This window comes from Engraulis encrasicolus, chromosome 10 (assembly GCF_034702125.1).
Source record: "Engraulis encrasicolus isolate BLACKSEA-1 chromosome 10, IST_EnEncr_1.0, whole genome shotgun sequence".
Taxonomy (NCBI): Eukaryota; Metazoa; Chordata; class Actinopteri; order Clupeiformes; family Engraulidae; genus Engraulis; species Engraulis encrasicolus.
The window spans coordinates 8,939,598-8,957,097 of record NC_085866.1 but is presented as its reverse complement, the minus strand read 5'-3'; the positions used below and the strand labels follow the sequence as shown (position 1 = coordinate 8,957,097).

Sequence of the window (17,500 nt, the reverse complement as noted above, 5' to 3'; positions counted from 1 at the left end):
AGAGCAGTGAGGTGTGTAGTGTGAGGGTTCATGGGGTTCAGCAGCTTATGTAAGGTTGGGCTACCGTGCCTTGCTACCAGGGCCGGATTAAGGTGGCTTGGGGGCCCTAGGCTACAGGCTGCTTTGGGCCCCCCTGGAAGGCAAATCTCATGACAAATTTACATTGACAGTGTATCAATTATCAAATACTAGGAAGTAAGGATAGCATGTCTACCAACTGTACTCAACATGACAGATTCATTTTTTAATATTTTATCTTGTCTCAATTCTGCGATTTTCCACTATCGGCCTGGCAGGTGGGGGAGGGCCCCAGGCTGGCCACCCTAACCTACCTCTGCACGTCTCTCACTACACAGTCTCTTGCGTAACTTAATAGTTCAGTAACGGTCTCTTCATCACACGCACGCACGCACACACACACACACACACACACACACACACACACACACACACACACACACACACACACACACACACACACACACACACACACACACACACACACACACACACACACACACACACACACACGTGGGATATTCTCTTGCTCTAGACAGTCCTCTAAAAGTAGTGAAAATGAATGGTGCACGGTTGTGTTGTGTGCAGGGAACCCAACAGGGGGTATACAGAAAGTCCCAGACCCAAGGAGAGAGGGGGCCCAAAATTAGCGTTTTGTAATTTCATTGTATGTATTAGATGGCAGGCCCTTTCAGATGACTTTGTCCTGGGCCCAGGGAGACAGACAGGCCCAGAATCGGGTCCCCATTACGTATGTATTAGGTAGGTAGGGAGGCCCTTTCAGATGACTTTGTCCTGGGCCCGGCAAAAGCTGGTGGCGACCCTGGCTGTGTGATGTCATTTGTATCCTCCTATGAATGTACTCACTTCCACTGCGAGACCCACGTGTGACTGCAGAGATGTCCACCTGGCTGTACTAAACACCAAGGACCACAATGGAAATAAGCTTCCGAGCTTTATTGTGCTATCCTGACTCTCTGTTTTTTTAATTTAAGTATGTGGTGCGGTTTATATGAAACTCAATCATATATTTATTTTATTTATGAACTGAAGATGTCAAATAAAATCATTCATTCATTCATACGTGAAGGCATACGTCACGTGTGCTGACATTTCTGCAGCACAGCTTGTCCTCTTATGCTACATTCCCTATCACATACATACAGCGTGTGTCTGCATCAGGGCTTGACACTGGCACCTGCCAACCAGCCAAATGCTGGTAAAACTTGGCTGTGGCTGGTAACAATTTCAGTGTCACTAGCCAATTTGGCAAGCAGCTTATTAAATAGTATGACATATCAGAATAGTGTATATTCTGCACTTTGTCCCTTGTGTATCAGTTGTTTGTATTTAAGTTCAGTCCCTTGTGTATCAGTTGTTTGTATTTAAGTTCAGTCCCTTGTGTATCAGTTGTTTGTATTTAACTTCAATAAAAAGCTCAGTTACTCAGTCTCTATTTGTCCATTTTATTTCCATGTAAAACCCATACACTCATCTTGCTTTAAGCACCTCATCTTCAGGTTAGATGTACAGGGTCATGATAAAAAAAAATTGTAGAATAGCTGGATGGCTAGCGACTCGGAAAATTCACTAGCCGCAGTGGCCGGCAAGCGAAAAAGTTAATGTCAACCCCTGTGTGTGCGTGTGTTGAAGTGCACCAGCCAACTGAAGCTGTAATGTTTGGAACAGTTCCAAGTGGTGTCATGTTCACTGGGCAAAGTTCAGCAGGGCAGCGGAGAGGGGAGGAGTGTGTGTGTGGTGTGTGTGTGTGTGTTTGTTTGTAAGGCGGTGGAAGTGATGGTGTGCATGAGAAGCTGTGTTCAAGAAAATCATAGAATGTGCATTTGTGGGGGGGTTTTCTGAAATATATGGACACTGTGCAGTTAGAGCTGTGGACTGCAAATCTCTCTGCTCTAGATATGCAGCAAGTACTTGCATACACCTGTTGCAGTCATACACCTTTCTCACGCACTCACACAAAATTGCCTGGCTATGTGCGAGCCACACATCAGTGAAGTCGCCTGTGCGTTTTGTGTAATTCATTGAGCTTTGATGTCCAGGCCAGGCTGGATCACTACTTTTTTGACACATGTGCGCGCGCACACACACACACACACACACAAAGTTTGAGGCCCTTGCCACATGCACACTTGCACGTAGTGAGAGCTCTGGCCCGACAAACCTCTGACCACCATCTGTCATCATCCTGCCCTTCCACGGTTGGCACAAAGGTAAACAACAGAGTAAAAAAAGATAGGTTGTTTCTTTGAAGTCATGGTTTATTTATTTATTATTTACGATTAATTGTGCAGCCCTACAACACTGTATGTAAACAAAGCTACCATCGTGGCATCGTGGACTCTGACACATGGCACCACCACAGTTGGCACAAAGCTAAACAACCGAGATAAGACAAAAGGCAGGTTGTTTCTTTGAAGTCATGGTTTATTTATTTTGCCATACACGGACCGTACAAAAACAATAAATACACTTAAAAAAAATACATCCACACACACTCACTCAGTCCTCCCTCCCTACTGTTAAAAATCATAAATATGATTAAAATGTGTATTGTTAAAAAGAGACACACCTTTAAAAATGCTCAATAGCAAAACTAAGACATCTAGGAAGTCTTTGGGGGGACATAAAGGCCACTGTTCCCAAAAGGGGCTACACCAATTACTTCAGATGAGAACGCAGCACCTTTACCAAGGGACTGTGTGTGTGTGTGTGTGTGTGTGTGTGTGTGTGTGTGTGTGTGTGTGTGTGTGTGTGTCCATTTGGAGACGGAGATATCACATCTATCCATAGAGACTACTGGGCTTACTGTGTGTGTGTCTGTCTGTGTGTGTGTGTGTGTGTGTCTGTGTGTATGTCTTTTCAAGTCCTATGTCAGCTCAATAAGGCAGACACGCAGTCACAGTGCACCATGAACAGCTCTTCTTGAAGTGGTATGCCACTATTTTGGGGCTTAATAAAGTTAAAATCATTGGCCAGGGTTTATAAAGGTGGTAAAGTGTCTTATTTTTCATGTAAGCCATTGTCTCGCTTTCAGAAAAGTTAAAAGAGGGAGTATGTCGCTAAGCTAGTGAAAGTCAATGGGTTCGTGTAGCATTCTACACTTTATCACCTTTATAAACCCTGGCCAATGATTTTAACTGTATTAAGCCCCAACATAGTGGCATACCCCTTTAAAGCAATGGTTCCTACTCTCCATTTCAAGTCACTATCCTTCAAGTCACTATCCAATAGACCCTCTTCATATTGGTGCACTATCTGCATGTTCATACATGTCAAATACTCACACCAAGGCCATGATTGTCTGATTAGTGTACAGTATCAACTCTAAAATACCCTGTCTATAGTAGGTTAATGCTCAATAAAAGTTTGGAGGAAAGACCAGACAGGACAATGCCTTTGTGATATGTCTTCCATATCGCATCACAAGAGTTGAGGCATAGACCCCTTTGCTTTGGTTTCAAAACACAAACATTAGACAAGCAGTATTAGTCTGCTTCTCTGCTGAAATAAACAAACTGCTAACTGACATTTTAAAAATGGGGGGGGGCCTGCCGTGGACAACCAGTAGGGCATTCGCCTGCCATGCAGCTGACCCGGGTTCGACTCCCGGACCCGGTCCTTTGCCGACCCCTCCCCGTGTCTCTCCCAATTTGCTTACTGTCCACCTCTCACACTGTCCTGTCGAATAGAGTCGTAAAATACCAAAAAAATTAAATAAAATTTCAAAATGTGTGTGTGGTTGTGGGTGGTGGGAGATCATAGAAAGCCGTTGCGACGCAGACAACACAGCCTGGCACATGTTTATGTACTTACATAGGTAACTATACTGGGTAGATCAATGAAAGAAGAGGAAATCCCAGGGAAGCAGTAGAGGTTGCTGCCCATTCACATATGTGTGTATCATTAATGCCATGGTAGGAAATGTAGAGTAGGCCGGGGTGATTTCGGCAGCAGGCCAAGGGTGCAGACCGTATGGCCTAATAGCAGCAGCGATGTGATGGTCGTAGAGCTTAAATGCTGGGCGTTTCGCTTTAGTGTGACATGGTAGCCCATAAAGTAGGCAGCATACAGGTTCAACACGGAGCCACAACTCCATTCTTTAGGCACTCAGGTGGCCCAATCACAGTCTGAGAAAATCTGGAACCACCATGGCCACCCTGCCAGCCAATCGGAATCCTCCGTCCATTCACCAATCTGTGCTGTGGCAGCATCATCCGAGGGAATCGTAGGGGTTTCTATGGCAACTGCAGTTATATATATATATATATATATATATATATATTGTTATACAAAAGATATTCTTGCCCACTGGAAAAAGCTGCTGTGAACCCTCATGTTCCCTTCATCCTGCTTCTAAAGTTCTTAGTATGTTTGGGGTAGGAGATAGAGAGAAGAGCACAATTAACTTCATTCTTGATTATAAGCCCTGGCCAGTGAATCTCAAATACTCAAAGCAAAAAAAGTATTCATACAATTTCACACACACACACACACACACACACACACACACACACACACACACACACACACACACACACACACACACACACCAAATTGCTCCAGTCCACAGATAGGCCTACAGTCAGTAAAAGCCAGCTTGCTACGTGGCATGTTAACACGCCCCCCCTTTCCAAACGCACAAGAAGCTGTTTTGTCTAGTCTAGGCATAAACTGAGACTCATCAAAAGAACCTAGGATTGTCATTGTATCTGACAGAGTGGAATATTGTTTTCGGACACTCGCCATTTTTTCACCACAGCAAAACTGACCGCTTAGTGCTTAGGCTTCCAACATACACATTGCCAAAACAAAGTTACGCTACACAGCAGGTTATGTAATAAAGTGAGTGGCTGCGTATAGCCAGCGATTACCAAACAGTAGCATGCGGCGGCGTCTTGTATCCATCTGACTTCCATGCAAAGAAGCAACTATTCATTCAGATGTCATTCAGATGAATGACGTGACATGCCATTGCAGAAGCAAAATATTACAAAAAGTAATTTCGTTTTTAAAAAAAAGCATAATTGCATAAGCAGTATAGTGAAAAAATACACATAAGATTGTTGGGTAGGCGGAAGGGGAAATGGGGATGGCCGTAACACCAAATTAAAAGACAACACTGGTCGTCCTTGTGACCGCTGACATGTCAAGAGAAATGTAGGCTAAGATTATATGTTGGCGCAACAGTACATGAAAAGTTTACGAAAACAAATCAAATCGGTACTGTAATGTAATGATGTATTGACGTTATCAGTATATTACGCGGTGACGCACTTCCGGTCACCAGTTGAACAGTTGGACAAGTTAATGAAGACACGCTTCACGTGAGCTCTGTATTGTACTTCCAAGCTATAATAAATATCCACGACAAGAGACACATATTGTGTGCGTATCGTGACATGGTGTCAGAAGCGGCGAACTGAACGCCGACAGTACGAAGATGGCCAAGTTTGGACCGCCAGAACAGTTTGACTTTACCCGGCCAGCGGAATGGCCAACGTGGAGGCGCCGATTCGACAGGTTTCGCGCAGCTTCCAAGCTCAACAAAGAGAGCGGTGAGGTACAAGTCAACTCTCTTCTGTACTCGATGGGGAAAGAAGCTGAGGCAATTTATGAATCGTTTGTGTATACGGAGGACGACGAAAGTGATAACCCTGAACTTGACTATGAGATAGTTAGAGCTAGGTTTGACGATCACTTTGTGCCTAAACGCAACTTGATTCATGACCGAGCATGCTTCCACAAGCGCGTGCAGAAGGCGGGAGAAACTGTGGAATCTTTTGTGAGGAGCCTTTACGAGCTTGCTCAATACTGCGAATTCGGCATAACTAAAGATGAGCAAATTAGAGACCGGATTGTCATTGGCATTCTGGATACCGAGGTCTCGCAAAAGTTGCAGCTCGAGGGGGATCTTACGCTGGAGAGGGCTATCCAGCTAGCCCGACAGAGCGAGCAGATCAAGAAGCAGAGTGTGGAGCGTGCAGAGTGCTCGGTGAATGCTGTGGGACAAAGGGGACAGGCAGGCTGGAAGCGCGGCAAAGGCAGCGAGACGGACGAAATGGTTCGAAGCAAGACGAGTCCAGCAAACAAAATGGATGCCCACGGTGTGGCAGAACACACACACGCGAGGAGCGTTGCCCTGCACGCGACAAGAAATGTCGGCGATGCGGTAAGCTGGGACACTTTGAACTGTTGTGCAAAAGCAAAATGACTAAACAATTAATGGCTGTTACACACCAATATGATGATGATGATAATGATCAAGCTTTCTTTATCGGAGCTGTGACAAACCAGGCCCATAGAGTAGTTGAACAGCCAGATTTGAGTGACGATTGGCGTGTCACACTGCCCATCAACAAGAGTCTAGTGGACTTTAAGGGCCAACTTCCGATAAAACACAGTTTTACTCACTCCTTTTGAAGATCGGACGGTCACCCCAAGTTAAACTCACTTGCAAGGCTCTCATAGCGGTGCGTCACCTCGCCTGGCTGTGTTTCCCAATTTACATTAATAATGCAGAGAAACGAGCAAATCACGCAAGCCTTTCTTTGTTTCGTCACGTCGAAAGAAGGCGTTGCCCACAAAGGTTTATGTCGACCCATTTTTCTAAAAACATGTCGGGTAATTTTTTTCTGCTTGTTTTCAATACAAGCAACGTCTGGTGGCCCGAAATCTAGCTTAGCTTAGCTATCAGCTGGTTGCTACTCTCAGGTACACACACAGCACAAAGCCTCATCCATACAGCAAGCCCACTCTGGTTGCTCCGTGCCTGCAGCTCCCCTAGGGGTCGCTGTCGAAAGAGCACAGCCCTGAATGGAGCATGCACGCCTCCGTTGGCGCCCCTATAGTGCAGTACCACCCGGAGAAGTGGCGACTCTGTTTCCCATTACATTCTCTCCAAGAACAGGAGGACTGAGCCAATCAGAGACGCATTTCCACGAGAGCAGGAAGAGTGAGCCAATCAGAGACGCTTTTCCACGAGAAACACGGAACACCCTCTCGTTTCTCCACAAGCCACATTGCTGGCTTGCAAAAACGGCTTGAAACAAAGCAACCAGAACGTTTTTTAAAACAGGACCAGCGCGTAACACATTCAATAACAATGGGGAACACAGCAATATTAATCAAATGACGTTGAGAGGCCATCTTTTAAGATTGACACAGGGGCAGACATTACTGTCATGACTGAGAAAACATACAGCAAACTGCCAAACAAGCCCCAATTAGCTAAAACCACAGTCAGTGCCACAAGCCCAGGAGGGGAAGTGGTGTGCATAGGCAAATTCCTGGCCACCTGCCTGCACAAGGGCCAAAAGTATGCCTTCTGGATAACTGTGATTAAAGGACAATTTGCACAGAATCTTCTGGGGGGAGGAGTAGCCAAATCCATGGGCCTCGTGAAAAGGCTGAATGCAGTCAGCACTGAGTCGGACGACCTATTCGGGGAAATAGGACTGTTACAGTGCGACCCCGTCAAAATTGTGCTGAAAGCAGACGCAGAGCCCTACGTCACCACAACGCCGCGCCGAGTGCCGTTTCCCCTCCTGCCCAAGGTCGAAAAAGAGCTAGGGCGCATGTTAGAGTTGGGCATAATCGAGCACGTCACGGGCCCGACTGACTGGTGCGCGCCCATGGTGCCTGCTGAGAAAAAGAATAAAGACCAGGTCAGAGTGTGTGTGGATCTCAAAAGGCTGAACAAGGCTGTCAAGCGAGAACTGTACGTGTTACCCACACTGGAGGACATTGCTCCCAAGCTAGCCGGGGCAAAAGTGTTCTCCACACTAGATGCCTCTAGTGGCTTCTGGCAAATTCCCCTAGACTCCGACAGTCAGAAACTGACTACCTTCATCACGCCCATGGGCAGGTTTTGCTTTAAACGACTCCCATTCGGGATTTCGTCAGCGCCTGAAATTTTTCAAAGACTCATGACCGACCTGCTCAGCGGCCACGAGGGAGTCGTGGTCGTGATGGACGACATACTCGTCTACGGTGCGGACGAGGAGGAACACAGCAGGCGGCTGAATGCAGTCCTCCAGACCATAAGACGGTCTGGACCGAAACTGAACAAAGCAAAGTGCCACTTCAGCAAGTCGGAGATCGACTACTTCGGACACATAATCAGCGCAGAGGGCATGAAACCAGACAAAAGCAAGGTGAGCGCAATCACTGACATGCCCAGCCCAAACGACGTGGGACAACTGCGCCAGGTCCTAGGCATGATCAACTACCTGGGGAGGTTCTTGCCAGGCCTCTCAACCGTGCTACACCCGCTGCTCAAGAAGGACAGTGCGTGGGCATGGGGTGACCTCCAAGAGAGTGCGCTGCAGAAGGCCAAAGAGATGCTCTCATCAGCCCCAGCACTGGCCTACTACGACCCCAACGTGAGCGCCGACGCCAGCAGCTACGGCCTGGGCGCCACTCTACTTCAGGAGCACAGTGGTGAGTTGAGACCTGTTGCATTCTGCTCACGCACACTCACAGAGGCAGAGAAACGTTACTCCCAAATAGAAAAGGAGTGCTTGGCAGCGGTGTGGTCGTGTGAACGATTTGTACGTTATGTACAGGGGCTAGACAGCTTTTGCCTCCAGACAGACCACAAGCCGCTAGTCCCATTGATAAACGCATGTGACCTGGACAAGGCGTCAGTGCGGTGCCAGAGACTGTTAATGTGCATGATGCGGTTCAATGTTACAGCTGTGCATGTTACAGGAAAGCAGCTGATCGTGGCCGATGCGCTGTCCAGGAGGTTCCAGGCGATTCCTGAGATCACCGGGCCTGCTGAGATCACCGAGCCTCCAGAACCGCAGCTACAGCCCGGGACCAGCCCAGCACGACCCGCCAGCAGTCCAGTTCCTGTGATGGTCACCAGGGGCCAAAGAGCATCACCGGGGCCATCTGCACCAGAGACTACACAGAGTACACCGGCACGGCCTACTCTGTCTGGTGGCACAGCCAGACTGACCTCCAGGGGCCGTGAAATCCGGACACCTCTCCGGTTCAGACTCAATGATTGAATCTTGACTGTTTCATTGCGAATGCCTAACCATTTTTTTTCAGGTTTCGTTATGGTCTTTAAGTAACCTACTTAAGTTTAAGAGTAAAAATAAAATCTGAAAGGACAGAAAAAACTGAAGAGAAAAAAAAAGACAGAGCGCCATGTCAAGGCGTACGTCGACGCAGTGTTTACAAACAAACCCATGTCAGCAGAGAGGATGGAGGAGATAAGAGGAGCAACGCAGACCGACCCAGACCTTCAGGCAGTCATCTCCAGGGTGTGGAACGGCTGGCGTAAGACACACAACTTTCCCTCCTTCTCAGCATTCTATCCTGCCAGACACCACCTCTCTGAAGCGAGGGGGTTAGTCCTGTACGACGACAGAATTGTGATTCCACAAGCACTGAGAACAGACATTATGAAAAAGATTCACGCCGGTCACCAAGGACTGACAAGGTGCCGCGAGAGAGCCCGGCTCTCCGTCTGGTGGCCCGGCATCGGAAGCGACATCAAAGCAACGGTGTCAAAGTGCAAGTTCTGCATAGAAAACAAGCCGAAACAGAGGCATGAGCCTCTCATCACAACGGCCCTACCAGAGGGGCCTTGGCAGAGGATCGCTGCTGACTTATGCGAGCTGGAAGGGAAACAGTATCTGGTAGTCGTGGACTACTATTCCAGGTATGTCGAAATGGCACACTTACCTTCTACATCAAGCCAGCAGGTCATTACGCGCCTCAAAGCCATCTTCAGCAGGTGGGGCATACCGCTGGAATTAGTCAGCGACAACGCACTGCAGTTCACTTCAGCAGAATTCACTGACTTTTGCAAAGACTACGGGTTCACACACGTGACCTCGAGCCCTCACTACCCCCAGGCCAACGGGGCAGCCGAGAGAGCAGTTCAGACTGCTAAAAGACTGCTGAAACAACCCGACCCGTACCTTGCCCTGATGAGCTACCTGGCCACGCCCATTGCAGCAACAGGGGCCAGTCCAGCTCAACTTATGCTGGGACGACAGATTCGCACCACAGTCCCCACATTGGAGCAAAACTTACAAAAGACTCCAATAAGCCCTGAACAAGTGAGAGTAAACGACTCTAAAGCCAAAAGAGCCTACGAGTACTTCTACAACCGCAGACACGCCACCCTCCGTCTCCCAGAGCTGCCAACAGGACAAGAGCAGACAAGGGGTGGAGGACCCCTGCGCAGGTGGTGGCGAGAGCGGAACAACCCAGATCCTACATGGTCAAGATGGACAACGGCACAGTGTTGCGGCGCAACAGGAGACACCTCCAGGCGGTTCCTGAGATCACCGGGCCTGCTGAGATCACCGAGCCTCCAGAACCGCAGCAACAGCCCGGGACCAGCCCAGCACGACCCGCCAGCAGTCCAGTTCCTGTGATGGTCACCAGGGGCCAAAGAGCATCGCCGGGGCCATCTGCACCAGAGACTACACAGAGTACACCGGCACGGCCTACTCTGTCTGGTGGCACAGCCAGACTGACCTCCAGGGGCCGTGAAATCCGGACACCTCTCCGGTTCAGACTCAATGATTGATTCTTGACTGTTTCATTGCTAATGCCTAACCATTGTTTTACAGGTTTCGTTATGGTCTTTAAGTAACCTACTTAAGTTTAAGAGTAAAAATAAAATCTGAAAGGACAGAAAAAACTGAAGGAAAAAAAAAAAACAAGGCATCACAGTAAAAAAAAAAAGGGGGAGAAAAGAGATGAGAAGATGAAAAAAAAAATGTTTCTGCAGTTAATGTTGCAATGCACTTATTGTATTATGTTATGCAAAGTTTATGTGCTTTAAAATACTACAGTACAGTAGTATGTAATATGGATGATTTCTTGTTGATGCACTTAAGGCATTGTTTATGTCTGTTACAAGTACTACAGTACAGTAGTATGGAAGTTGATGGGTTCTGAAAAAAAAAAAGGAAGAAAGGAAGAAAAATGCACTTGGTAAAAATGGATTTAATTTTGAATAAGTCTTAAGTTGTTCGCCTGAACCTGCTATTACAGTAAGTCCTGTTTATTTGAATGTGCTTGGGATTCTTTGGATGGACTCGGTACAGGTAAAGGTTACCTTTTGTTTATACAGCTCTTCAGCGTTGACGTCAACTTGTATGCGGCGTTTGGACTACCGGTTCCATGGCGATTTTTTACATTGCAAAACGCCATAGAGATTCAGGTTTGGCAAAAATATAAGTTGCACGGCAACAACGAACATTAGCGTGTCCCCGCATCCCTTTCTCATTAGTGGAACGGATCGTATCATCATGTTGGTGTATTCACATGTTAAATCATGACGATTATAATTCAATATTGCTAACCCCTTTCTGATCATTAAAACTTCCGAACTACATACTTTCCTTTGGTTGCCATGGGTACAACCTTCCGCACGTACATGCCGTTAGATACAGGCGCCGCTTCTGTAGTCGCCAAAAGCCTCCGGGTTTAGCATATGGACGCAACATCGTATTTATGTCGAAGTTTGACACAAAATGATCAACCATGTCATACCTACAGCCTATTTTTAACACCCTCGACAGTTTGCGGGGGTTCGCTAAGCGCGTGCTTGCACTCGGAGCTTATTTGAAATTTACCCCTATTCATTCCCAATGGAGGCCGGAAGCCGATAGGAACCAGGACGTCCTTAAATGCTAACATGAAAGACTACAATCTACTACATGCTTCCGCTTCCGCTGAAGAACTCTATTGTCTTAAAAGGGGGAGATGTAATGTAATGATGTATTGACGTTATCAGTATATTACGCGGTGACGCACTTCCGGTCACCAGTTGAACAGTTGGACAAGTTAATGAAGACACGCTTCACGTGAGCTCTGTATTGTACTTCCAAGCTATAATAAATATCCACGACAAGAGACACATATTGTGTGCGTATCGTGACAGGTACATATTTCTCACTGATTTAAGCGAGTGGGGAGGGAGTGTCAGGCAATAAATGGGGGAAACGCAGTAAACTGGTAGAAAGCGGGTAGCCTACTCGCAGTTCTGGAGAACAGGACACTAGCATAACTTAAACAGCAACACATCATCACAACAACAGCTCAAGACAAATTAAGTTATTTGTGCGGGCGCAACATTACAAGAGAAGTGTATGGAAATGTATCAAAATAGGTACATGTTTGTGACTGATAAAGTCAGGATGACAACTTGGTCTCAGAGAATAGGAAACGAAACACCAGCGACGGTATGGGTAATAGTTGGCACTGGTTTTCCAGGCTATAATAGTGGGGTAATTTGGCTACACTGCATTGGCTACTATCGGGTGTGTTGGGAGTGAAAGCTAACCTCATTTTCTCCCTGGGTCACGTCTCTTATATCGTCTCCTCCTATTTTCTTTCCCTGCCCGAACCATCTCCCACACCTTCTCTTCATTCTGCTCCTGTGCGCTAGCGGCCACAGCCCCACTGTCTGTCCCAACCTGAGATCGAGCTGTCTGGCAGTGGTTCCCCATCTCCGGACCGAAACATGAGCGCGAGCTTATGCTGTTAGCTTTAAATAAGTCAGTGATTTCAGCACATTTTGTTGCGTCCTCTTTAAGTTTTTGCTTTCTCTTTTTCTTGCGCTTGTCATAGCCACTCTTTTCTTTCTCCATTTTGTGTCCTGTCTGTCGTCCAGTTTTAACAGCATAACCAGTCTACAGTTGAGGTGATGATGAGTTTTGTCAAAAGAGGGCCTGAAGGGAGGGGCGGGCCTTCGAGATCCAAAGCATTTCATTGGACTAGCCCAATGTGCATCAAGAGAAGCATCCAATGGGCTCCGATGTGTCACTTTTTTTACCGTCGCAGACAAAAAAAAGAAAAAATATATTTTATTATTATTATTTCTGGTCCTCGGAGGGCCCGAGACGCGCGAGGGCCCACCGGGATTTGCCCGGTACGCCAGATGGCCAGTCCACCCCTGATCATGCGGGACGGAGACTCGTCCTCGTACAGCTTGGCCCACTGCTCGATCCACAGCGCAAACGCCTCGTCCTGAGAAAACAAAAATACACAGATACATCGTTTATCATCAAAGATCGATCCACAGCGCAAACGCCTCGTCCTGAGAAAACAAAAATACACAGATACATCGTTTATCATCAAAGATCGATCCAGACGGAGGTATTTCCCAACCCTGCCCCATCTCTCTCTCCCAATCATTTCCTGTCTACTCTCACACTGTCCTGTAATAATAAAGATCAACCCCCCCCCCCCCCCCCCCAGACCACAGCACCCTATCAAGCAACCACACTTTCACCAGCAAGGAAGTTGGGAGGGTGGGTGGGGGTGGGGTGGGGCAGGCTCAGAGGGGGCCCAGGGTCAGAGGGGGCCCCAGAATGGTGTTCCATTTCACATGACTTTGTCCTGGGCCCACCCAAAGCTCTCAGCTGCCCTGTTCACCACATAGAGTACAGTATGCTCACACCATTACACATTGCACTGCCAATAGGACCTGACCATTGAAGATGTTCGTATGATCTTTATGGGTACAACAAGTATATGTATTCAGGTTTAAAATGAGTGTGTGTGTGTGTGTGTGTGTGTGTGTGCGTGCGTGTGCGTGTGTGTGTTTGCACTCCTAGCTGTCTACAGCGTTGGCATCAGCATGTGCAGAGCAGAGTGTGTGAGCGAGCCCTGTGTGTGGGGCTGCAGGTCATGGGAGAGGAGCGGAGCCTGCGCTGGTGTCTGCACAGGTGGAGGGCTCGTCTGCGACTGCGTCTGCACAGGAGAGCGCGCGTGTGGCACACGGTGCGTGCAATAGCAGCACAGTGGCAGGAGAGGGCGGTAGAGGGCAGAGCACAGAGATACAGACGGGAGAGGATCAGACTGATGGCTACGCAGTGCCTCACAGCCTGGAGGAGCTATACTAGAGGTGAGGTTTAACTCACACACACACACACACACACACACACACACACACACACACACACACACACACACACACACACACACACACACACACACACACACACACACAGACACACACACACACACACACACACATGCGCGCATATAATCATACACACACACACACACGCACATGCGCGCATATAATCATACACACACACGAATACACACGCCCATATATATACGGGTATGGAAATATAGCACTGAGACATAATCCAGAAATGTTAAGGGTTTGAAATGGAAAAAAGGTTATTAGTCGTCCTCGAATTGATAGGTTTGCCCCCTCAAATTTTCCTGTATGTTCAAATGTGTGTACTTGCATGTGTGTGTGTGCGCCTGTGTGTGTGTGTGTGTGTGTGCGTGCGCGTGTGTGTCTGTGTGTGTGGGTGGGTGTGTGTGTGTGTGTGTGTGTGTGTGTGAGTGTGTGTGCGTGTGTTTATGTGGGTGTGTGTGTGCGTGCGTGTCTGTATGTGTTTGCGTGCATGCATTTCAGCTGTTTGTGTTGAGCGTGCAGCGATGTATGAGAAGAGGAAGAGGAGGAGGACCAGAGTTCTGACCCAGTGGAGGAGAGCGGCCCAGATGAAACAGGCGGAGCGCCACCACCACTCCAGACTGCAAGAGGGCGCCCTTCGCCACTGGAGGCGCTCTCTGATTGGCCGCTTGAGGAGCCGGAGGCGGGCGCTGGTGGCCGTGTCCAATTGGAGGTGGAGAGTGTTTCGGACTCGTCAGCTGACGGAGCGCGTGCAGGAGTTTGAGTGGCGTCATGGCGTTGAGGCAGCCAGACGATGCTTCAGGCGCTGGAGGACGGCACACAGACACGCGCTCGTCAGCCAAGACTTCCAAGACTTCCAGCACATGGGTCTTTGTGAGAGGTAAGTTCAGTATGTGTTTAGACAAGGACCTGTCTGCACGCTCACACACAAGTGGGCAGACGCACGCACGCACGCACACACACACACACACACACACACACACACACACACACACACACACACACACACACACACACACACACACACACACACACACATATAGGTACACACACACACACGTCAGTTATAAATTCAGAAAATTCCAGGATATTTAGATTTTTAGAGTATCATTACAATCAATTTGCAGTCTAAACACTGTTTCCACAAAATATAATGTAACTGCTGCGTGTAGGGCAGCCTATCATGGAAATAAGATGCTAAATTCCTCATATGAAATAAATAAGTGGCAACCATTGTACCAGCTCTAATGTGCACTTATCACTGTCCTTACACATTTCTCCCTTATGAATGACATATGAAGTATGGTAATGATATTATTACACTCCTCCTAAGCTACTGAACTGATTTCCTCTCCGGCGTGTTCCTCTCCCAGAGTTCTGTTGGGCTGGCACCACCACACCGTACTGACCCAGAGGCAGCAGTACCAGGCGGCCCGGTTCCAGTGTGTCCATGAGGAGCGTGTGGTTCAGCGCTGCTTTGTGGTGTGGAGGGGGGCAGTGGAGCAGGCTGGCGTACGGCAGGCAGAGCTGCAGCAGAGGCTGATCACACAACACACACAGCAGCTCAGGAGACGCCTGCAGAGCTGGAGAGCCGCCACTAGGGGCAGACACGCACACAGGAGACACGACAGGAGACTGATGCAACAGGTGGGATGGAAAGACAAATACAAAATGCAATACACACTCAGATGTACAATAATGCTCGAAAACAAAATACAACTAGATTGCATTCTGGCAGAAAATGCTGGAAGCGGGCTTGCCTTTTGGGCCAGAGCTGAGCAGTTATATATTCAATATAGATCAGCTTAGGCTTAAAACCAAATAACTATTGTGAAAACAAAGCTAAACATTCACCCAGTCAGAAGTTGTGAAAAAAAAATCTGCCATCTTGAATTCGGCCATCTTGAAAGTGTTTGCCAACAAAATCTAAACAGTTCATGGACCTACCTTAGAGTGTTTTATCCATGGGCGTTTTTAGACAGGGGCCAGGGTGGGCCTGAGCCCCTGTAGAATTGATCCTGCACCCCCACCCCACAATAATGTCTAACCGCTAGCGCAAAGAGCGGAACAGGTTTGCAATGTGCATTGACGGATTCCAAATACAACACACACAGGAAGGGACTTTGAGGGTCAGTTGTCCCAGGCACAGGCACAGAGGGGGTTAAGAATTAGGTCCTAGGTGGGCCCCTCCCAGGCCCCTGTGGTAATATTGGGCCAGAAACACCACTGGTTTTATCACACTGAATATAGGACAAATCCATTCATCCGGTCAGAAGCTATTGCAGTTACAGTTTTTCTAAAATGAAAAAAAGAAAAACCGCAACACCGATGCTCCCATTTACTTCATTTTAATGTGACGTTTCGGGCCACCCCGGCCCTTCCTCAGACATAAACAGGTGATTATGCAGCTGACCCTTAAATTACAAATTACATACCACGTGAGCATGACATCACAGATCATTTTCATTGCCATATTTACATATTTACAAATGTATAAATTAAACCATTTTAAATATGCATAAAATGTTTGTATTGATCTATGTGAACCACGGACATGACGTGAACTTTGTATTTTGTATTATATGTATACCGGTATATGTATGTTGAATCTCTTGCACTATATATATGGAGAACTTGCACAGATTACACTGTTTAATTTATAAATGTGTAAATATGTAAATATGGCAATGAAAATGGGGTGGCCCGAAACGTCACATTAAAATGAAGTAAATGGGAGCATCGGTGTTGCGGTTTTTCCTTTTTTCATTTTATGAACTTAAAGGAATAGGTCGGTATTTTGCATTTGGGACCTTAATTATGGTGTATAATACACTGAGCTACCCACCTGTGTCACTTTTGTTTGATTTGAAGCCTTCCGTGAGATTTTGGGTTTGGGCGATATCCACAAACCACCATACAACGGGAGTCAGGGGGGCATAGACAGTATTTCTCAATTGGTTTTGTACATTTCTCGAATCTCTCTCGCAATTTGCAAAACATAATATTCATTCTCAAAACAGCTTTAACAAATGGCAAAACACTGTGGATGACCTGCAAAACCGAGTCTCTTGCTCAAAACCCAAGTTTTTGTGTCAATGAACGTATCAGTGCCAGCAGAATGGTTAGTCATTGTGTCATAGTGTGGTCCGTGTATGGACAAGCTAGTCAAATCGCTTTGTCATGTTGTCAATTGAATAGAACACTCTTGAGGATCTTTTCTGAAGCAAAATGTTTTTTAGATTGGATGGGAAATGTTGTAAATTCGACTTTATATTACATTGATCAGATAAGATTGTCCTAGATATACATTTAGACTATGACTATTTATTGACAGGTTTTCTCACTGCAAAATAGGAAAAATAGCAAACTCTGGTTGAGGTGTCAAAATGCACCCTCTACCAGCCCTTTTTACATCTCTTCCTTGCCCATGTGGAAAAAATATAGAATTGTAAAACAAAATACATTTGAAACAATAAACTGATACTGTATAAAGTGCACTTAATGCCTTGTGAAATTCTATGGAAATGCAATTTTGCGTGGAGCGTAATTATA

At 47.0% G+C, this 17,500-nt stretch overlaps 2 protein-coding genes across 2 annotated transcripts in view; one reads left to right on the top strand and one right to left on the bottom strand.

Annotated features, from left to right (window-relative positions):
- Window positions 1–17,500, top strand: part of LOC134456589 (protein SFI1 homolog) — a 62,397-nt gene that overhangs the window by 32,671 nt on the left and 12,226 nt on the right. The window lies entirely within an intron of this gene.
- LOC134456378 (E3 ubiquitin/ISG15 ligase TRIM25-like) overlaps window positions 11,873–17,500 on the bottom strand; it is an 11,755-nt gene continuing 6,127 nt past the window's right edge. Inside the window, exons 5-9 of the mRNA XM_063207743.1 lie at window positions 15,349–15,531; window positions 14,514–14,753; window positions 13,296–13,441; window positions 12,948–13,041; window positions 11,873–11,901 (exon numbers count right to left, since the gene is read on the bottom strand). Of these exons, the coding sequence (XP_063063813.1) occupies window positions 11,873–11,901; window positions 12,948–13,041; window positions 13,296–13,441; window positions 14,514–14,753; window positions 15,349–15,531 (692 nt within the window). The remainder of the gene's footprint in view (window positions 11,902–12,947; window positions 13,042–13,295; window positions 13,442–14,513; window positions 14,754–15,348; window positions 15,532–17,500) is intronic.